The sequence below is a fragment of the Podarcis filfolensis genome (assembly GCF_964270895.1).
Source record: "Podarcis filfolensis genome assembly, chromosome: 8".
NCBI classification, from domain to species: domain Eukaryota; kingdom Metazoa; phylum Chordata; class Lepidosauria; order Squamata; family Lacertidae; genus Podarcis; species Podarcis filfolensis.
In genome coordinates this window covers 84,337,041-84,359,814 of record NC_139611.1, presented here as the reverse complement: position 1 = coordinate 84,359,814, position 22,774 = coordinate 84,337,041, and the positions used below count along the sequence as shown (strand labels likewise).

At 46.4% G+C, this 22,774-nt stretch overlaps 1 protein-coding gene and 1 long non-coding RNA gene across 12 annotated transcripts in view; one reads left to right on the top strand and one right to left on the bottom strand.

The window, feature by feature from the left end:
- Window positions 1-19,825, bottom strand: part of LOC310769244 — a 182,435-nt gene extending 162,610 nt beyond the window's left edge. The window contains exon 1 of the long non-coding RNA XR_014551567.1: window positions 19,329-19,825. This is a non-coding gene — a long non-coding RNA (uncharacterized lncRNA). The remainder of the gene's footprint in view (window positions 1-19,328) is intronic.
- The window catches only part of RYR1 (ryanodine receptor 1), a 228,207-nt gene that overhangs the window by 37,871 nt on the left and 167,562 nt on the right, over window positions 1-22,774 (top strand). For 9 of the 11 annotated variants that reach the window (XM_083626667.1, XM_083626674.1, XM_083626675.1 and 6 more), the window contains exons 2-6: window positions 9,221-9,340; window positions 11,139-11,243; window positions 18,499-18,573; window positions 21,211-21,289; window positions 22,546-22,658. In XM_083626667.1, coding sequence (XP_083482793.1) covers window positions 9,221-9,340; window positions 11,139-11,243; window positions 18,499-18,573; window positions 21,211-21,289; window positions 22,546-22,658 — 492 coding nt within the window. The remainder of the gene's footprint in view (window positions 1-9,220; window positions 9,341-11,138; window positions 11,244-18,498; window positions 18,574-21,210; window positions 21,290-22,545; window positions 22,659-22,774) is intronic. The other 2 variants (XM_083626671.1, XM_083626668.1) reach the window with 1 other exon arrangement.

Sequence of the window (22,774 nt, the reverse complement as noted above, 5' to 3'; positions counted from 1 at the left end):
TTCGAAAGCACATCAAAGTGCAAGTAGATAAATAGGCACCGCTCTGGCAGGAAGGTAAACGGCGTTTCCGTGCACTGCTCTGGTTCGCCAGAAGCGGCTTAGTCATGCTGGCCACATGACCCGGAAGCTGTACGCCGGCTCCCTCGGCCAGTAAAGCGAGATGAGCGCCGCAACCCAACCCCAGAGTCGTCCGCGACTGGACCTAATGGTCAGGGGTCCTTTTACCTTTTCTAGTTTATAGGAACATCAACCACCAAAGAGAGTTCCAGACTTTTCCGTTAAAAACCTCAGTAGGAAAAAAAGAAAGCAAGACCATGCGTAAACAAAAAACCTTCTCTTTCCCTAGAGCAGGGCAGCTGGCGTCCTGTTCCTTGACATCTCTCTGACAGACGAACCATCTTAGGACACCGGGGACTGGGCCGGATCCGTTTCTGTGCGCTGATGTGTAACTGGAGCAGCAGCCCTGCTGTGGGTGCGTCGCTCCAAAATAAGGGCCGTCTTCCTCCGCTCACAACTGATCAGCCTGCTCAGTCTATCCTCCTCGCTTTCTGTCTCTCTCTGTCTTTCTTGGGGCTCGGTGGCAGAAGATGTGCCCAGCATGAAGAAAAGGTCTCGTGCTCAACCTCTGGCGTGGGCCCATTGAAACGACCAGGGCTGAATACCGGCCATGTCCGGGAAATTCTAGACGTATGGCAACCCTATTACAGTCATACCTCAGGTTAAAGTTGCTTCAGGTTGAGCGATTTCGGGTTGCGCTCCGCTGCGACCCGGAAGTAACGGAGCTACTGTTTATATTTGGACAACTTTTCTGCTGTATTTTATTGGAAGGAGAAAAACAATCATTTCCTTAATAACCATTTAAACAATTTATTTGACTAAAACAATAACATTATAGTATATGTATTCACGTTTGTTAACTGCTGTGGTTAAACGTTTTTGTTTTTTTAAAAAACAACTTAGACTGCGTTTTAGCACACATGAAAAACTTAAAACAAATCCTTACTTCCTGATGTATAGCCTTTGGACTATAATGTAACTTAAATAGAAGCCTATATTTAGAAAGATTTTTCCTCCAAAAGCATTTTATTTTAAAAATCTATTTTAAATAAAAAAAATCTGATTTAAATAAAACAAATTGATTTAAATAAAAAAATCCGATTTTGTTATATATATATATACCATTGATTTTTATCCACCCTGCGTTGTGGCGACTGCAACCTAGGTTCAAGGTGCCATTTGGTGATTAGATTATATATCTGAGTTTCTAACAATGCCTCTGACTACTAGTTGCTGGAAACAAGAGAGTGCTCTTGTGTTCGAATCCTGGTTGCGAGTTTCCCACTGATGGGCCACTGTGGGGACAGGATGGTAGACTAGATGGACCACTGGCCTGATGGATAGGAGCAACAGGTTGCGTCTTTCTTCACCCCCCAAAAATACATAATATGGGAGCTCCTCTTCACTTTGATCTACTAGTCCTCCTTAGGTCCGTCTTCCCCTTCCAAATTCAGGAGTTGAAGCCCCAGAAGATCTTGGGGTGCAGCATGATATAAACCCCCAGGTTGGAAGATGGTGGACTTTTAAGCAGAGGTCGGATGGTAATCTGCCAGGGGTTCTTTAGTTGTGATTTCTGCATTGCAGAGGATCAGGCTAGTCAGCTCTTGGGGTCCCTTCCAACTTCTATGACGTTCCTCCTCCACACTGGGGACAAGCCCAGAAGTCAAGGTTTTCCTATAACAAAGTGACGCCAGGCAGGTGGAATAATAGGTTCGTAGAACTGTACAGCTGGAAGAGACCACAAGCCTGATTTAGTCCAAACTCTAGCAATGCAAGAATCTTTTGCCCGATGTGGGGCTCAAACCCACGGCCCTGAGTTTAACGGCCTTGGCCCATTAAACCTGAAGGAGCATCTCCACCCCCATCGTTCTGCCCAGACACTGAGGTCCAGTACTGAGGACCTTCTGGCGGTTCCCTCACTGCGAGAACCAGGCAGCAGGCCTTCTCGGTGGTGGCACCCGCCCTGTGGAGCACCCTACTATCAGATATCAAAGAGAAAAACAACTACAGTGGTACCTTGGGTTACAGACGCTTCAGGTTACAGACACTTCAGGTTACAGACTCTGCTAACCCAGAAATAGTACCCTGGGTTAAGAACTTTGCTTCAGGATGAGAACAGAAATCGTGCTCTGGCGGCGCAGCGGCAACAGGAGGCCCCATTAGCTAAAGTGGTGCTTCAGGTTAAGAACAGTTTCAGGTTAAGAACGGACCTCCGGAACAAATTTAAGTTCTTAACCAGAGGTACCACTGTACCTGACATTTAGAAAACATCTGAAGGCAGCCCTGTTCAGGGAAGTTTTTAACGTGTGACATTTTGATGTATTTTTTAATCTTTGTTGGAAGCCGCCCAGAGTGGCTGGGGAAACCCAGCCAGATGGGTGGGGTACAAATAATAAATTATCATTATTATAATATTATTAAGAGCCTCGTGTCCTTCCGACTGTGCCAGCTCTCGAGTGAAGGCATATATTTTATCCTTGTCGTTTAAAGACGGTGGCTTTTTTTAAATAATTGAATTGCAAGACAAAACACAGATGATAGAGAAAGCTTAGAAGAAGGAGCTTCCCAGGATATTTACAAAAAATAAAGGTCACGGGCAGCAGTGCCCGCCCCCCTCCCCCCAAAAAACTGGACAGGCTATCTCCCTTTCGCCTTCTCCACCTTGGCTAGGACATAAACAGTCTGCTGGGCCACCTGCTTCTGTTCATTATGGAAAAGGATCTGTTGCGTCCTGCCTGAGTCTCTCGCTGGCTTGGGCTGGGGTGGGGGGGGAGCATGTTCCAGCAGCAGTTTTCTCTGTGGGAGGCAGTAAGAAAGCTGCATTGCTCGGAGTGCCCTTTGAATCGAGAGCAGTTCCTAGGAAGGAAGAATGGAGTCGAGCGTGGTGTGTGGGAACCGCAGGATTTTGTAGCTGTCCCCACTGCCACCTCCTGAGCGTTAAAAGTAGTCCTTGCATTGCAGACACTCGCCCCAACTTTTGCCTCCCGTCCACAGGGTTCATTTTGGTGTTGCTTCCCAAACATGTTCGGCAAGTAATAATAATAATAATTCATTATTTATACCCTGCCCATCTACAGGGACGCGGGTGGCGCTGTGGGTTAAACCACAGAGCCTAGGACTTGCCGATCAGAAGGTCGGTGGTTTGAATCCCCGCGACGGGGTGAGCTCCCGTTGCTCGGTCCCTGCTCCTGCCAACCTAGCAGTTCGAAAGCACGTCAGAGTGCAAGTAGATAAATAGGTACCACTCCGGCGAGAAGGTAAACGGCATTTCTGTGCACTGCTCTGGTTTGCCAGAAGCGGCTTAGGCACGCTGGCCACATGACCCGGAAGCTGTACGCCAGCTCCCTCGGCCAATAAAGCGAGATGAGCACCGCAACCCCAGAGTCGTCCACGACTGGACCTAACGGTCAGGGGTCCCTTTACCTTTACCCTGCCCATCTGGCTGAGCTTCCCCAGCCACTCTGGGCGGCTTCCAACAAAATATTAAAAAACAGTAATGCATCAAACATTAAAAGCTTCCCTCAACACGGCTGCCTTCAGATGTCAGTTGTTGTTGTCTTTGACATCTGGTGGGAGGGTGTTCCACAGGGCAGGTGCCGCTACCTAGAAGGCCCTCTGCCTGGTTCCCTGTAGCTTTGCTTCTCACAGTGAGGGAACCGCCAGAAGGCCCTCGGCGCTGGACCACAGGGTCCGGGCTGAACGATGGGGGTGGAGACGCTCCTTCATATATATTGGGCCGAGGCTGTTTAGGGCTTTAAAGGTCAGCACCAACACTTTGAATTGTGCTTGGAAACGTACTGGGAGCCAAGAGCAAGAGGCAACAGGAGGACCAAAGAAATGTGCATGCAGAGCAGGAGAGGCGAGGCCTTTCCTATATCACACCCAGCTGTTAAAACCTTGCTTCCTGTGTTCTGTTCTGTTCAGTTTCTGTTAATTGGTTCTCATGGGAAACTTACAGATTCTGGCTTCACACAATTAACTCAAGGCCGTGTCAATTTACTCTTGGCAGAAAGCCAAGGTCAGCTTGACCTAGAAACTACTTACTCTGATTGGTTAACGACCAGCACTCAACTCTGTTATCTAGGGATTGCTAGCACAGTTTGGTGTGTTAGGGGTGTGTTAGGAGTAGAAGTGCTGTGCATGGTTAAGAGAGAGAGAGAAAGAAAGGATTTATTTTGCTTTGTTTTGTATGCAGAAACTCTGCTGGTTTTATTTTTCCTTTTAATAAATCCTGTAAATAGTTATTCTGAGTCCAGCTGACTAGTCATTTCCACCTCAACTAGCTTCTTCGCTGTGCAGGAAAACTCTGCTACGTTTGGGCTAAAGCCATTAGAGCTATGCCTGACACTTCAAAGTTCCATGAGGTTATGGGCATTGTGCTGCCAGCCTGAGTTGTGGTGGTGTCAGCATCAACGGCGTTGGTTCCAGTAGTTCCAGAAGTTGTTGTTCCTGTTGGTGCAGCAGATGGACACTGGCTGGTTCCTGACTGTGGTGAGCTGGTGACGCAGTGGACACAAGGACAACAGCTGCAGCGTGTGAGTGCTGGGTGCTGTGGTTCCTGTTTTCTCTCTCGGTGGTCGTGAGTAGCTGGTTCCGGGTTCCAGGGACATCGCTCTCAAGATGGCCTCACAACCAGTTCAGATGGCTTTTGAGCGTCTGAATGACTCCAATTACTTGCTGTGGTCGGAACGCATGCAGGCAGTGCTGCAGAGGGATCGTCTCTGGCAAGTGGTGAGTAAGTTTCCTGCAAAGCCTGATGATGAAGACCTCGATAAAGACCAAAGAGCAAGGGCCACAATTGTCTTGGGGCTGGAAGATTCCCAGTTGCCGTATGTGAGGGGAATCAAGACAGCTAGAGGTGTGTGGCAAGCACTTAAAGAACTCCATGTGCGTGAGACAGCGGTTTCCAAGCTGTTCATTCGCAAGGCATTGTACAAGGCAATGTTACAGCCTGGGGTTACAATGCAGGAACACCTACACAGTTTACAGTTAAAGTTTGCTGCGCTACAGGAAAGAGACTGTGCATTATTAAGAAGGCTGGTGAGATTTTAGGCACTGCTAAGTCAGAGGGAGGCTTGTTTTGGCTTAAAGCAGGATCTCAAGTTGCAGCAGTAGTCAGTAAATCTCAGCCTGCAGTGAATAACAAAGCTATACATGACAACTGTGTGCACTTATTGCATAGGAAAATGGGGCATGCTGGCTGGAAAAGTATACTAAAAATGTCTGAATTGGCTGATGGGGGTAATTTAAAGAGTTGTAACAAGTACCTTGATTGTAATGTTTGTAAAAAGGTTAAAACCCACAGAGTCTCTTACCCCAGAAGTGATAGAGTTAGTGAGTCACCGCTACAGCTGGTTCACATGGACGTAATTGGTCCATTTGCTGTAAGCAGGGGTGGATCGCGTTTTTCATTAACAATTGTGGATGACGCCACGCGTTATTCTTGGGTTTTTCCCATGAAGAATAAGGGTGACGTGTTCACTAAGTTTAAAGGCTGGGTGGCATCTGTGGAAAGATTTCTGTCCATTAAACTCAAAAGGATTCAGACGGACAGAGGTGGCGAATTTATGTCAAATGCTTTTAGAGATTGGTTACAAAAGCGTGGCATTGGGCATAGAAAAACGAACGCTTTTTCCCCAGAGGAGAATGGCGTTGCAGAGCGAAAAAACAGATCTTTACAAGACATGATGTTTGCCATGCTTGATGATGCTGATTTGCCCATGTCTTATTGGGGGGAGAGCATGCTCACCGCGTGTTATCTCCAGAATAGGCTCTTTCATCAAACAATAGGTACAACTCCATACTTTAAATTGTTTCAGAAAAAACCCAAAATTGACCATTTGCATGTGTTTGGATCAAAAGCCTGGGTATTAATTCCAAAACAAATGAGAAAGAAGGGAGATCCTAAGACCAAACAGTTAGTGTTTGTGGGTTACCAGGAGCTGGGAAAAGGTTTCCGCTTTGCTGAAGGGACAAATGGCATTGTGATCTCCAGGAATGCCAGTTTTTGTGAACATAGTGGCTGGGAGAGACTACATGCCAATACTGAGGTTTGGTTTGAACCTTCCCAGGAGCTTCATGACTCTGAAGGTAAACATAGAGAATCAGAGTCTGAGGGGGAGGAAAGTTCAGATAAGAGCTCTCAAGAAAGTGGAATTAGCCAGAGACCAGTTGCTAAGCAACAAAAGAGAGGTCGTAGTTCTGAGGAGGAAAGTGGGTCAGAAGAAAAATTTTCTCCCAGAAGATCTAAAAGACAAAACAAAGGAGTGCCTCCGGTGCGTTTTTCTCCAGATACTGCAAATGTGTTTAGTGTAATTGCAGAGCCCAACAGTTTTCAGGAGGTGTTAAAGTTACCAAAAGAGGAGGCAGAGCTCTGGAAGCAGGCAATGGAGGAAGAGATGTCCTCTCTGAATGAGCACAAGGTTTTTACACCAGTAGCAGCGCCTGAGGGGGCAAAGATTGTAGGCTGCAGGTGGGTGTACAAACTTAAACCTCTGGTGACAGGAGAGTACAAATACAAAGCTCGTTTAGTGGCTCAAGGATACTCTCAGAGGCCTGGAAAAGATTATGACGAGATTTTTTCCCCTACTGCTAAGGGGGACAGTGTAAGGCTGATTCTAACGCTTGGAGCAAAGAGAAAACTCCTGTTAAACCATTTTGATATCCAGACTGCATATTTACATGCATCAATATCAGAAGACCTGTATCTAGCCGAACCGCCTGGTTATGAGACAGGTTCCAATAGAGTGTTGAAATTAAACAAAGCTCTATATGGTCTCAAACAGGCTGCAAGATCTTGGAACAAATGTTTCCATGAGGCCTTAGTGTCATTTGGTTTCAAGCAGAGTACAGCTGACAATTGTGTTTATGTACGTGGTACAGGCAGTGATCAAGAGTTTTGTCTGATTTATGTAGATGATGTATTGTATGCTTGCAAAACAGATAAACAAACTAAAAGGTTTGCCAAGCAATTGTCCAGTAAGTTCAAAGTGAAAGACTTAGGCCCGGTTAGGACATATCTAGGGTTGGAAGTGTGCTGGGCCCAAGATGGCAGCTGCCTAATTAGTCAGCAGAACAAAGTTAAACAACTACTGACTACATACAGGATGCAGGATTGCAAAGGGGCAGTGGTGCCTATGGATCCAGGTTTCATAAAAACACTTCATACAGATGAGAGTCCTGAATTTGAACATCCTGGTGTATATCATTCTGTAATTGGAAGTTTATTGTATCTAGCACAGTGGTCCAGACCTGATATTAGCTATGCAGTAGGCATATTAAGTAGATTGGTCTCAAAACCCACACTAAATGCCTGGAAAGGGGTAAAACAAGTTCTGAGATACCTCAAACAGACAATTGACTATATGTTACAATTAAATTCTTCAGAGGATGAAATGTTGAGTTGCTACTGTGATAGTGACTGGGGAAATTTGCCGGATAGAAAATCTGTCACAGGACTAGTCATAATGGTCGGTGGAGCTTTAATCAGCTGGCGGTCACGCAAGCAAGACGTTGTAAGTGTGTCATCAACGGAATCAGAGTACGCCGCGTTGAGTGAATTGTGCAACGAGGTGATTTATTTCAAGCATTTGTTAACAGATTTAAATGTAAATTGTGGAGAACCAGTACAAGTTTACATTGATAATCAAGCTTGTATAACCTTAAGCAAAACAGAGGGTTTCAAATCGCGTTCCAAACATATCTCTGTAAAATACCAAAATGTGCGTTGCTGTGTACAAGACAATGTAATCACCTGTACTTATGTATCAAGTGAAGAAAATGTAGCAGATGTGTTAACTAAACCATTGGCAAAGGTAAAGAACAAGCGAATGTGCAAGGGTTTAGGTTTGCTGGAAAAATAATCTCCTACATAGGTGTATTTGATGTTAATTGTCCAGCAGAATCTGTGAGGGGGTGTTCAGTTTCTGTTAATTGGTTCTCATGGGAAACTTACAGATTCTGGCTTCACACAATTAACTCAAGGCCGTGTCAATTTACTCTTGGCAGAAAGCCAAGGTCAGCTTGACCTAGAAACTACTTACTCTGATTGGTTAACGACCAGCACTCAACTCTGTTATCTAGGGATTGCTAGCACAGTTTGGTGTGTTAGGGGTGTGTTAGGAGTAGAAGTGCTGTGCATGGTTAAGAGAGAGAGAGAAAGAAAGGATTTATTTTGCTTTGTTTTGTATGCAGAAACTCTGCTGGTTTTATTTTTCCTTTTAATAAATCCTGTAAATAGTTATTCTGAGTCCAGCTGACTAGTCATTTCCACCTCAACTAGCTTCTTCGCTGTGCAGGAAAACTCTGCTACGTTTGGGCTAAAGCCATTAGAGCTATGCCTGACACTTCAAAGTTCCATGATGTTCTGTAGCTCAGGGGTCCAGGCACCACTCTGCAAGGCTTTACCCAGCCTTGTCCACGTAAATTGCTAGCCCAACTGCCCACATATCTCTGTTTTGGGCATTTGTGGTCTACAACAGGGAGGGTGTGGTAGAAGCATTCAGAAAAGTTCCTGGTGTAGTTTCTTGGAACCAATTCTTAACTCGCCGCAAGCGATTCTGCGAATGGCTAATTTATGCTTCTGCCAGAATCGCATGAAAAGGTTCCTGTGTCTCACAATAATACTTGATAAAAAAATATATGTTCATTTATGGTAGATAGGTTCTTTTCTGTACACACATTTTCTCAGTAGGTGCGTAGCGTGCAGAGGTTGTGAAACTCTGCAGGCAGTTGAAACAGGTGAGTATCCAACATCCGTGGGCTTCTCCTCAGTGGATGTTAGTTACTTCTGCGTAGATCTCGATTAAAAAACCAAAACATGAGGCAATTTTAAACGATCTGGTTGGGTGTATCCTAGAGAATATAAAAGCGAGGCATGGGGAGTGGTTTTCAGGTGAGTAGGAGATAGATAGAGAGGAAGACTTTCTTAACTGGAAAATCGGATGCAGGGTGAAAACTGGGAAAACTATAATTAGAAAACCATTTTGCTGTGCTTGCCCTGGAGAGTCCAGAATCTTCTTTTGAGGTTTCCAATCATGGCTAGGCGTCTTTTAGGAATGCCTTCCGCATAGAGAATATTCTGTTGCTGATCAAGGACTTGGCATCCCCAGGATCTCAGCCTTCTGAGTGTGCATTTCTGAGACGCTTTTGTTTTCTCCCTCAGGATGATGAGGTCGTCCTTCAGTGCTCTGCCACCATCTTGAAGGAACAGCTGAAGTTATGTCTGTCTGCAGAAGGTTTCGGCAACCGGCTGTGTTTTCTAGAACCTACCTCCAACGCGCAGGTACCTTCTGAGGAAAGGGCAGCTGGGTAGGAAATATCTATACTGGTTTATCCCATGGTTGGAACCGTCAATAAGCTGATCTGACCGGAGTTTGGTGGCTGCCGTCAGAGTCAGGGAAATTGTTACGCCAGACCTTATGACGGTGGCCTGGTATGATGTGAGTGTCCAACCAAATGGCATCAGAATACCTCACAGGAAATGATTAGTAAATGAAATAATAACAAATAATTAACCCATAGCTGTCAACTTACAGATTTGAAAATAAGGGACCAGCAGCCTTGAAAATAAGGGACCTGCAGCCTCACCTGTTCCAGGCACTCCAGTCTTCCTGTCCTCCTGCAGTCTGGTCAAACCCATGCTGGTAGCTTCGAGAAAACTGTCCAACCAACTTTGTAACCAGAGGCTCAACTGAATAGAATCTGAATCACATGCACCACAAGGCCTATGCAGCCTCAACTTAAGATGGCTCCCCGGCCTGGCTTTCCCTGCAAAGTTTGCAGCAGCACGTGCAACAAAATGGCGTCCAGCATTCAAAACACCCCTCAGCTTGCATTAACTAGCCACACACAAGGCATGCAAGCTCCACCCCCAGTCGTTCTTAGACTTCTTATTGGGTGAGCAACACAGCCAAGCAACACAGTTGGAGCCTCCCTCCTCCCTGGCCGGCAGGGAGGGAGGGAGAGGAGCTGCTTCCTTTGAAATTTAAGGGACATCATTTAAGGGACATTTAAGGGACATACATCAATAAAGGACAGCAGCAGGACATGGCGCTGGAATAAGGGACCGTACCTTCAAATAAGGGACACTTGACAGCTATGAATTAACCACAGATTGTTTTCCAGCAACAAACCGTGATGTGAAGCCATGGTCTGTTGAAGGCTTATAAACCATGGCTTTTTTCACTGTCCTCTGGAGTCATGTCCAAACTCAGCAACCTTGCTAGTTTGGCCGCTCCAGATGCTTGCAGAGACTTTGGAGAAACAAGCCGCCACTCGCTTGCTTGCTTTTCTGTTAGATTATTCATGGTTTGTTGAAGAAACCATGATTAGAACGAACTAGGGGCATACCATTATGTGCAAACGTATCCACTGGCTGGTAATAAACTTCAAGAGACAAGAAAACCTTGGTGCAAAACTCTTGTGCTTTGAAGGCCGCCCCAGAATCTGATGTCCATGGGTTTGTGTGGTTCCAGTTAATCATGGTCACTGGGATATGAGGGTGGGGGAATTATAAGGGGGGAGGATACTGGAAGGGCCTGTGAGAGCTGCTATGTGGGCGAGACCTGCCTAGTAATCTGGCAACCTCATCAAAGTCCCTGGTCTCTCTGCAGCTCTCCAATAGCAGCTGTTTACCCCAGCCATAAAGTACTCTACTTCTGCACTGCCATTAAAGTGGGGTGTGCTTTGCAGTCTCTGACGTGCCCACCAAATTCACTAATTTGATATGGGAACCAAGGATCCAGAGATCTCACTAAGGGTGGCCAAATTCTGTGTGCCTGCCATAAAACTTAGGAGACAAGCTGTGCTACCACAATGACTAAGGCCATAAACGACCATTTTAGTGATTAAGATTTAACTTACATATTTTAACTGCTGTTATGTCTGTATTGTGCCTGTTATACCCAACTGCAAATTTAAATGTATCCCTATCTTGTTTTATGACTTCCCTGATATTGTATGTGAGCTGGAACTGGTCTGTGACCGAAATAATAAATTTATTGTTATGATATGGGAACACTACCCACCCAAGTTTTTTTTAAAAAAAAACCTAAGCAAACCTGTGTTTTCTACACACACAGAAAGTCCCTCCAGATCTGGCCATATGCTGCTTCAGCCTGGAACAGTCCTTGTCCGTACGAGCGCTTCAGGAAATGCTGGCCAACACGGTGGAGGTGGGTTCTGATGTAAGTACGGCTAATGTTTCTTTGTGAGCACATCATGGCCCCATCAACGTTGGGGCAAGGAAGTTTTTTCCAGCCTGAGAGCCACATTGCCACCTTCCAGGGTCCACCACATGCCAGTGGGTGGGCGGGGCCAGAGGCAAAAGGGGGTGGAGCAATGAAACTCCGCCTCTGTACAGTAAAGGAACTTCAGAATGCGCTCACACGCCCTCTTGTCCATGCAAGAGTCACAAGGACACATTCCACCCAGGGAAAGACTGAAAAGCAAGACTGGCAGTGTACGTAGCTTGGAGAGAGTCCCAGGGGCCAAGTAGAGAGATCTGGAGGGCCACGTATGATTCCCCAGGGGGTCTGAGGTTCTTTACCCATGCTATACATATTGGACCTGAGTGTTTCCCTGGGTGGGAGGGCCTTTGTCCTAGAAACTCAGCACACATTTTAGGATTCTGACTGTGCCGCAGAGTTATGCAGGCGTTCAGCCGAACATGCAAAGGGTGGCAGTATCCAGGCCGCTAGCAATGCAACGGAGGGGCTGTTACGTGTGCCCTCATTTCCCACCCACCCTCTTGCACAATGGGTAAAACTCGGGGCAAGAGGCCTAAACAGGACTATGGTGCCGTCCGGGTGCCTGGCCTCCCGGTTCACCCCACAACAGCCTCCAACTGGTGTCAAATATTACCTGGTTATGTGGGTATGGTTAAGAAGACCTCTGCATGCATGTTTGGGGTTGGGGTGAGAGCTGGCCTGAGCCCCGTCCTCAATGGGAACACCTGGAGCAGGTATGTGTGGTTGCAGTGGGTGGGTGGCGGCGTCTCTGTGATGCTAGCTGAAGCGACCATGTCGTGCTGTGCCCGCCTTGGCATGTGGTCTGAGTATCAAGCGTGGTTTATCTTCTCTTCCTCTTCTTTCCTTTGGCTTCTCAATTCTGCCGGCTGACCCTCTAGGGTGTTGACTTGGACAAGTGGGTAGGTGCCGACTTCGCTGCCGTGATCCCACCCACCTACCCGTGCCCCTTCCTTTCTAAACCCCTTCTCTGCCTTTTTCTCCCTGACCTTGTTTTGCTGTGTGCGCACACCCGTCTCCTCTCCTCTTCCTGGGGGGTTCCCACCTCCCCTTGCTTAGCCAGGAGCAGGCGTGTGTGGCAGGACTTAGGAAAAACCAAGCGATCTGGGGTTGGGGTTGCAGGGTCCCACAAATCCCACTTCTCAGCTGTTGGGCTCCCAGGACAAAGACCAGAATCTTCCTCATTTTGACCACATGGAATCAACTCCTAGCTCTCCTTCCTGCTCCCCAAAGCAAATGGGTACCTTAAAAAAGCAAATGGATATGCCTCTATCCATTTCACCAATGCCCAGTTACTAGGGTGGGCGATAAGCCAGCTTGCACCTTCTTTTACTAGCTTGAAACCTGTATCTCTAGTGATGGTCTTGACGTACAGAAATTCAAGAGGCGAAGCTTTTCCCGACATGGCTGCCATGTGAAGGGGAAAAGGATTCGTTGCTTGATTTCTGTGGGTCAGGCTGCTGCGAAAGGCACAGAAGTGGGATCAGTAAATCCTTTCGTCCAGCATGAAGATGGAGGCCTCTGGCCAGAAAGGGTTTCTTGCATGAACAATCTGCTTCAAGGGGCTTCAAAACCAAGTCCCAAAAGTCCATGGATTTCTGCTGTCTGGAGAAAGGTTGTAGATCAGCAGTAGGGCTTTGCATGCAGAAGGTGCCAAGTTCAAGGCCCAGGGTCTCCAGGTAGGGCTGGAGGTCCTTGCCTGAAAGCCCAGAGAGACTCTGCCAGTCAGTGTAGACCCTACTGAGTCAGGATGGTCTGACTCGGTAGAAGGCAGCTCCCTGTGTTCCTATATTACACCCTCTCCCATTCAATAGAGCTCAGGTATCGCTGTGTTTGAGCAGCAAGCGATGTCTCCTTGCATGAACAAGCTTTTCTCCACTTCCAAAGGAACTGTATTGTATTTCTGGTCCAAAGAGGGTGGCATTCCCTAGGTAAACTATGGAACTTGCTCCCACTGACTCAGATGGCTTTGAAAGAGGATTAGGCCAAAGTCATGGAGTAGAGGGCTATTGATGGCTACTAGACATGATGGCTGTGCTCTGCCTCCATAACACTGGCGACAGCAATGCTTCTGAACACCAGTTGCTGGAAACCACAGAAGGGAAGAGGGCTTTTGTGCTTGGGGTCCGACTTCCAGGTTTCCCCAAAAACGCATCTGGTTGAAAACAGGATGCTAGACTACGTGGACCATTGACCTAATCTAGCAGGCTCTTATTCTGTTCCTGTTAAAGTCTATACAGTCATACCTCATGCTGCGTCTGCTTCATGTTACGTTCTTTCAGGTTACGTACCGTGGCGACCCGGAAGTACCAGAAAGGGTTACTTCCGGGTTTTGCCACTCGCGCATGCGCAGACGCGCAAAATGATGTCATGCGCAGAAGCAGTCAATCGCAACATGCGTGTGCGCAGACGCGCCGCTGTGGGTTGCGTTCCTTTCATGTTGCGGACGGGCCTCTGCAACGGATCCCGTTCGCAACCACAGGTACCACTGTAGTGTTGCGCAAGATTGGATAGCTCAGTTTTGGGAATGTCCTTCTAGGCAAGAGCTTAATGAGAGGCAAGCGAGGGTCTCTTGTCTTTCTCCCACGATGGAAACCAGGTGGAACCCCCTTTCCCTCTAAATAATTGCCCTCTCCCTCTCTCCTTCGAACTCCTCATCCCTTGATCCATCTTCCAACACACTTCCTCTTCCACTAGACTTTTCCATCCTTGGCTGTGGTTACTCCTTCCTCAACCCAAACTCCTCCATCTTTTTCCTGTTCTCACTTCATTGCATGGTTCCTACATGTGAACAGGGAGAGGCTTGCACACTGGGGCATACGTTGCAAGCTGGTGATGGAGCACAGTATGTCAAAACTAGTGTGGTTCGCTTCCAGTTGTCCTCTTCCTTCAAGCACTCATCTTGATTTCTGTGCATCCACTGTTTATTGGGTGTTTATTCTGAATTGTTTGGAGGGAGGTTAGAGAGCATCATGTCTAGGGGGTGGGGTGAAATTCTCTTCTCCCTTGAAGGGGGACCTACTTAATTCACACTTTCTGAAACAATGTTTGAAATGAAACACAGGAAATTCACACGTCTCTGATTTTTGCAATGCGGCTCTCTATTTAGGTCAGGGTTTGTCAACCTGGTCCCTACCGCCCACCAGTGGGTGTTTCAGGATTCTAGGTGGGCAGTAGGGGGTTCTACGGCACAAGATGAATCCTCCTTCCATGGAGCACTGGTGGGCACTAAGGAAATTTTTGCCATCGAAAAAGATGCATTAGTGGGCGGTAGGTATAAAAAGGTTGACTACCCCTGATTTAGGTGATGTGTGCAAAAATGCATACTCCATGCTAGAGTGTGCATAAAGCGTACATATATTGGTGAAAATAGCGTGCAAAAATTCACTGTATACTAGGGGAAGTAGTTTTGCCAACGAATGTGCAAGTTAGGCAAAATTGTCTAAAAAATTGTGTGTGTTAAGGAAAAAGCCACACTAAATTATGGTGAATTTTCGTGTGGACGTTAAAAACAGTTTCAAAAACAGATGTGGAACGGTGAACTTAGGACTGGAAAAATGAGAAACCAAGAAGAACGAAAACTGACACATTTACCAGTTTCCCTAATCCCATCAAGCAATGGTTGTCCTACACTTCCCGGTGCGTTTTTCTGCCATTTCCCTTACCACAAACCAACCAACCCTGATTCCTTATTTATTTGCTTTTAGTAGTGGCTTTGTTGCCCAGGGGTGCCAAATCCACTTTAATCATGCGGCCTGAATTTTGCTGGCGTGCAGTTGAATCCCACCCACAAAATAGCGACAGTCTGGAAGCGGCCGAGGTGTTTTGCACTGTGAGATGAACCAAGTTGCTGGGATCTTGTTGTGTTTGATCTTACAAGACAAGATGGAGCCACGATGGGCAGTGGGCCTAATCTCCATCCCACCCTCCTGTGATGCCTTGTATTCTTTGCCCCCACCCTTGCTACGCAAAATGTTGGCCGTGCCCCTCCCTCCCTGGTGAGAGCGCTGTTTAGGAAACAGTGACTGACACCACAGTGGGTTGCAACATTCTTCTACTAGCAACTAGGTTCCCATGATCTCAGAATGCAGACTGCCCTGACAGTGATCATGTGACCTCCGCAGGGGATTATGGGGTAACACCCATGAGGCATTGGCTGTGCGCCACCTACATGGGTCGTGCCAAACCATGGGGCATGCTCCCTGCCTGATATATTGGGTTAAAATGGGATAACACCCAGTATTGCTGCTTTGAGCTAAATTTAACAGGACGTTGGGCTCCCTCTTTTTTGGGGTTGGGTATACTATTAGGGACGCGGGTGGCTCTGTGGTCTAAACCACTGAGCCTAGGGCTTGCCGATCAGAAGGTCGGCGGTTCGAATCCCCGCGACAGGGTGAGCTCCCGTTGCTTGGTCCCTGCTCCTGCCAACCTAGCAGTTCGAAAGCATGTCAAAGTGCAAGTAGATAAATAGGTACCGCTCCAGCGGGAAGGTAAATGGCGTTTTCCTGCGCTGCTCTGGTTCGCCAGAAGCAGCTTAGTCATGCTGGCCACATGACCCGGAAGCTGTACACCAGCTCCCTCGGCTAATAAAGCGAGATGAGCACCGCAACCCCAGAGTCGGTCACGACTGGACCTAATGGTCAGGGGTCCCTTTACCTTTACCTTTATACAGTCCAAACAAAGCGCTATTGACGCATGAACTGCAGTAATTGAAACTTCTCAGTAACCATTACATGTGCTGTAATCACATGGTTTTTAAGGCCCGGGTCGTTAAAGTCCGTGCCACAGCAATGCAGACCTGCTGTAATGATCGCACAGCAGTTGTTCCCAAATAGTGCATGATTTCAGATCCCTGCAAGAAGTAAATTGATGAAATAATAAGCGTTTCCTGTAAGGTCCTGGACATGCCTCTCTTTAAATCATTCTATGCGTGAGTGTGTGTCTTCCTTTGGGGTGAAGAAATGGTTCAGTCCACACCCGTTGCAGAGACACACCAGCGCGGCCCGTCCTCGGTGTGTCCATCTATATATGGGGTGCAGTGAATGACCCTCCTCTGAGAGTTGCCCGTTTTGCTTCATCTTGAAGTTTGCGCTTGGGGAGGCAAGATCAAAGCATCACAGGCCCTTCCCTGGAAAACCAAGCTGTAACTGTATTTGAGTATGACTTAAAACTGATGGCATTCGCTCTTCTTACAGACCCAAGAGTCAATCTTTTCTTCTGCCAGAGAAATTTTGCCTCTGATTTTAATGCGTGCTGGCCATCAGAAATATGGCACACAGTGCCATCCCGAATGTAATGCAGTAACATCGTCCAGTTATTCACGACCTTTTGTGCTGCTGCAATATGACCTTTGCCCGGATGGTAGCAAATAAATGCAGTGCTTTTTTCAGGGGGAAACACATACCCCAAAACATTTTGTGAATCTTTGCCCTTTTGTCCATTTCCTGTATTCCCCCCCCCCCGATTTGAACTATAAAGTGGTGATTTTCTTGAGTCAAAATGAGAGTACGCCTAAACATTTATTTTTAGAAAAAAAGCACTGTATAAATACACATTGCTGCAATGTGAGTCATGCAATAATGACCGTATATATGTGTGTGTGTGTACAATATATGTGCAATAATAATATGACCTGTGAACCTAGGGTCATTTATACTGCAGATATATACAATGGCAACTATGGCTATAAATAGCATAGCAAAGGGGTCTATGTCATTATTACCATATTTACAGCAGCAAGCAACCTGTAGAAGGGATGACTGCATATATTATTGTGGTGTGGCCCATTATATATTGTTTATGGGCTGCATCCAATGTTAAGAGCCGACTTGTTGAAGTGGGTGCCCATGGCTAACTTTAGATTCATTCCACTCAATGGGTCTGCTCCAAAGAACATTTAACGGGATGCAACCCTATATAGATATATAGGTATGAACTGCAGTAAGAACTGCTATTGTTTTTTAATCACGACAAAAACAGATGCCAGTGAAATGCCAGAACCGTTTTAATGCCTCACAACGGTGGCGTCGACGCATGTATGGTGGACGCAAGCCTTTTCCTTGGCTCAGCTGCGCATATATATATATATATATATATATATATATATATATATATATAGTATGAGAAGAGTCTTTGCAAATGGCAGCCACCACCTTTGGGCTTGGCAAGTATGGCTGTGCAAGAGAACCAGGAAGCTGTTCCTTGCTGGATCCTTTTGAGGCCCATAAGCAAATCCTACGGACAGTGGATGCGACTCTGCCTTGTTCCCTGTGCCAGGTCCCTTTGGAAGAAATGGCTCTGAAGAAATTATTCAGTGCTGGAAATCTCTTCAGGAGATAAAATGGGTTCTTCGTGTGGGAATAGATTGTGGGGGACGAAGCGGTGTTTTACTATGGTGTGGACAGAGCCGTGTGGTAAAGCTGATTGTCGCACTGCCCTGCTGAGGAGAATTTTACCTCACGTCAAGTGCACTTGTGTGGTAAAATTCCTGGTTCAAACAGGTCGTCTGTGCTCCCCCATTCTCCAGGTCATTCCATAATTTTCCTGGCCTGCTTTTTCCCATCTTCTATGTTTTAATAATAATAATAATAATAATAATAATAATAATAATAATAGTTGTGCAGTTCAAACAGGTCTTCTGTGTCCACCCATTCTCCAGGTCATTCCATAATTTTCCTGGCCTGCTTTTTGCTATTTCCTAAGTTTTTTAACAACAACAACAACAACAACTTTACTGCACAACTGGTTGTTGTTGTTTTTTATTATTATTATTATTATTATTATTATTATTATTTTGATACCCCACCCATCTGGGTGTAAAAGCTGAGACATGGAGCATGTTTGCTTGGATGAAATGGGAGTTGTTTTCACGACGCCGTTTTCAGGAGTTAGGCCTTGGGCAAGACTTCCATTTCTTGGTTTCTGTTTTGCCAAGCTCTGGGACCCAGTGAGCCACTTTGGAGTGCATTCCAGTAGGCCCTTCAGGAATCTGTGGCCAGCCTGGGGCGCCAGCTGGGGCTGATGGGAATTGTAGTCCAAAACACCTGGGAAGCCCCAGGTTGGTCAAGGCCGCCTTAAGGAAAGGAGTCATCAACTTGCATTTGCTATGGGTTGGGGATGAGGGATGCTCTGGGTGGGATTGTCCAATTCACAGACTGACTTGGCTTTCTCTTTTGCCCTGTCACCCCCATCCCAGTCTTCTCAAGGTGGCGGACATCGGACACTCCTGTACGGACACGCTATTCTTCTCCGGCATTCCCACAGCGCCATGGTAAGGGCAAGGAGGAATTGGGGAAAGTTGTGTGTCTTGAAGAAGCGGGAGGAAGAAACCAGGAAAGCTTAAGAGCTCGGTCCAGCGTTGGCCGACTCCAAAGGCCAGTGGAGCAGGGAAGACGCAGCTGCTCCTCAGCCATTTTGTGTTCTACGTCCCTGTCCCTGAGCCAAGCAGATTTATTTTCAAGCGTGTGTCATGTGTTCCCCTCCCGGGATGCAGAAATCGCAAGGAATCCTGATAGGGGTTTTAGGAGGTGGGCACATTTCTCGGCCAAGAAGGTGTCAAACGTCAAAAAGGCTGGAGGACAGATATAAGTTCTAAGTCAAGAAGCTGAGGTCACCCAGGGTTGGGTGGTGCCGGCTGTGATTTCCTTCTGTGTCAACATTCCTAGGAGAGCTCTGTGTGTTTGTGTGTGTGTGTGTGTGTGTGTGTGTGTGTGTGTGTGTAGAGCTGGGCCTTGAATGGTCATCCTTGAAATCGAGTGTGTATTCGCTTGCCACTGCTGATTTACTGCTGGAATTATTCCTTGAAGTGACCTTACATGCTTGAAGCGAGGGGAAGATCTTGTAGGACTCCAACGCCCATCAATCCCCAGTTAATGATCAGGGAATGATGGGTGCAGTTCCCCATCCCCACTTTGTTATTGCTATGGTTGTTATTAATTAAATAACTAATGAATATACAGTCATGATGTGCCAAAATGACTTCTAAGCTGTTCGCAACCAACGCGAACAATTAAAACACACAATCACCTTGTTGTTGTTGTTTAGTCGTTTAGTCGTGTCCGACTCTTCGTGACCCCGTGGACCAGAGCACGCCAGGCACTCCTGTCTTCCACTGCCTCCCGCAGTTTGGTCAAACTCATGCTGGTAGCTTCAAGAACACTGTCCCACCATCTCGTCCTCTGTCGTCCCCTTCTCCTTCTGCCCTCCATCTTTCCCAACATCAGGGTCTTTTCCAGGGAGTCTTCTCTTCTCATGAGGTGGCCAAAGTCTTGGAGCCTCAGCTTCAGGATCTGTCCTTCCCGTGAGCACTCAGGGCTGATTTCCTTCAGAATGGATAGGTTTGATCTTCTTGCAGTCCATGGGACTCTCAAGAGTCTCCTCCAGCACCAGAATTCAAAAGCATCCATTCTTCGGCGATCAGCCTTCTTTATGGTCCAGCTCTCACTTCCATACATCACTTCTGGGAAAACCATAGCTTTAACTATACGGACCTTTGTTGGCAAGGTGATGTCTCTGCTTTTTAAGATGCTACAATCACCTTAGAGCATCCTTAATTAAAATATACAATGGGGCCGTATTTGCCTTGTGTTGGTCAGCAGCAAGCAGCACCCCATTGCATTGGGTTTGACCTCTTGTTTTCAGCAGCTCTGCACTACAGGCAACTCATACGGGGGTTGCGTTTCTGGTTGCTACGCATGTGCTGATTGCCCACGAGTCAGGAGTTGCCTGTACTTCCTTTGGTTAAATGCAAGAAGGGGCTTTTACACTCGCCAGAAGCTCTGCTCTGCTCTTGCCGGTCCTGGAAGGATCCTTTACAAAAGCCCCATATGCTCAGAGACTTTGTGCCTGTTCATTGGGGGATAGAGGAAGCCCAGAGCACTTGTTCTTTAGATGTCCCTTTTATGAAGAGGCATGTAGTGAGACCACCTATCCCCTACTGGTGAGGCTCGCTGACCTCCCGGAAAAGCAAAAATTTGACCTTTTCCTGTTAGGCAAAGATCATAAGACGGCCCGGACGATCGCCAGACACTGTGTACAGATCTGTAGGCACAGACCACCCCCCAACCCAAACTAGTTCGTTAAGAAAATCCCCAAACTCGGTTCCATGGGTGACTCTGAGTCATCTCTCTGTGGTAGCTTATCTTAAAGTTTTAAGTGTCTATACGCTTATCGCATTTATAAATTTTAAATTTATTGTCGCACATTGTTTTAAATGTTTGCTTTCCTTCTGGGATTGTAGCCCCAAGTGTGTTTTATAAGCTGGTCTCCGACCGTAATAAATTATCTATCTATCTATCTATCTATCTATCTATCTATCATCTATCTATCTATCTATCTATCATCTATCTATCTATTTATCTATCTATCTATCTATATCTATCTATCTATCATCTATCTATCTGTCTATCTATCTATCATCTATCATCTATCTATCTATCTATCTATCTATCATCTATCTATCATCTATCTATCTATCTATCTATCTATCATCTATATCTATCATCTATCTATCTATCTATCATCTATCATCTATCTATCTATCTATCTATCATCTATCTATCATCTATCTATCATCTATCTATCTATCTATCATCTATCATCTATCTATCTATCTATCTATCATCTATCTATCATCTATCTATCATCTATCTATCATCTATCTATCTATCTATCTATCTATCTATCTATCTATCATCTATCTATCTATCATCTACTTCCTTTGGTGCAAAAGATTATGGCCACACATCTATCTATGTGCATTTATCAAGTTACATTTTAAAACTGCAATTTAAGGTGCAGAAACCAGGGTGGTTGATCTCCCCGGCATGCACACACACACACACACACACATTTGAGGTTAAGAACTTCAGAGAACGTTACTTGACCTTTTTTCCTTCCTGATTTGTAGTATTTGAGCTGCCTAACCACATCCCGCTCCCTGACGGATAAACTTGCCTTTGACGTGGGCCTTCAGGAGGATGCAACAGGTATGTGATTTTGCACCCCAAGGAATTGCCGCCTTGCGGGTGTTTTTGCTTGCAGCGGGGAAGAGGAGGAGAATATTCCTAGCTCATTCTACATTCCAGGCACTGTTCAGTGGCAATAGGACTGTGTTGAGTCTCAGAGGAGTAAATTCCCACTCAGTGCAGACACAGAACAAAACAAATCTGCATGCAAACAACTGAAATTCTGTGCTGGTGGTGGTGGTGCGGAATAATTCTGTGACCTGGCTACATGATGCAAATTGAGCAGCTTTTAATGAAACGTTATTGGGCCAAAGTGAAACATAAATTATGCAAGCTGCTCAGATTGTATATTTTATGTTGCACATTTGCCCAATGAAATCTCATCAATAAAACAAGTACAAATCTGCAAATAAGCTTAATACATCAAAGGGACGCGGGTGGCGCTGTGGTCTAAACTACTGAGCCTAGGGCTTGCCAATCAGAAGGTCGGCGGTTCTAATCCCCGCAATGGGGTGAGCTCCCGTTGCTCGGTCCCAGCTCCTGCCAACCTAGCAGTTTGAAAGCATGAAGTGCAAGTAGATAAATAGGTACCATTCTGGTGGGAAGGTAAACGGCATTTCTGGCCACATGCTGGCCACATGACCTGGAAAAACTGTCTGCAGAGAAACGTCGGCTCCTTTGGCCAGTAAAGTGAGATGAGCGCCGCAACCCCAGAGTCGTTCGCGGCTGGACTTAACTGTTAGGGGTCCTTTACCTTTACATTTTTACATCAAATATAGCTGGATCGCCCCCTTAGGGAAAACCTAGGTAAGTGGTTCCCGAACTTTTTCTGGCCACCCCACCCTTTCCCCAAAAACTCATTCCCTGTGCCCCTTACCCTAGCCTATAAAAACATTCGGAATAGCAGTTTGCATGACCCGCTTAGGTAGATAATAACACAATCGAATTCAAAGCCGTAAAAATTAATTGCATGTTTATTCAAAATCCAGTTACAACTATTCGGTTTCGTTGATGAACTTGATCCACGGATGCCAGTTTTTCATAGTAATTCCCCCCTGCCACCCCCTTGCCTCTTAGTATCCCCCTAGGTAATGCCACCACCTCCCAGGGGGCAGTAATGCCCACTTGGGAAACACTGACTCAGGTGAACAGATGAATCTGAAGCAGCCCACCTATATGCCGATACTGTAGGTGCCTGTCTGATGTGACCCCAGAGCAAATAATGGAATATAGCTAGTTTCTCGTAGACGTCTACCCACAATCTCTCTCGCCACTAGGGGAAGCCTGTTGGTGGACCATCCATCCTGCCTCCAAGCAGCGATCGGAAGGGGAGAAGGTGCGCGTGGGTGATGACCTCATCCTTGTCAGCGTCTCCTCTGAGCGGTACCTGGTGAGTGTGTGTGTGTGTGTGTCTGTCTGTCTGTGGGAGGACTTGCCTCCTCTCCTCTCTAAACCACTGAGCCCATTGGGTTTGCCGATCAGAAGGTCAGATACCTGAAAGAGCGT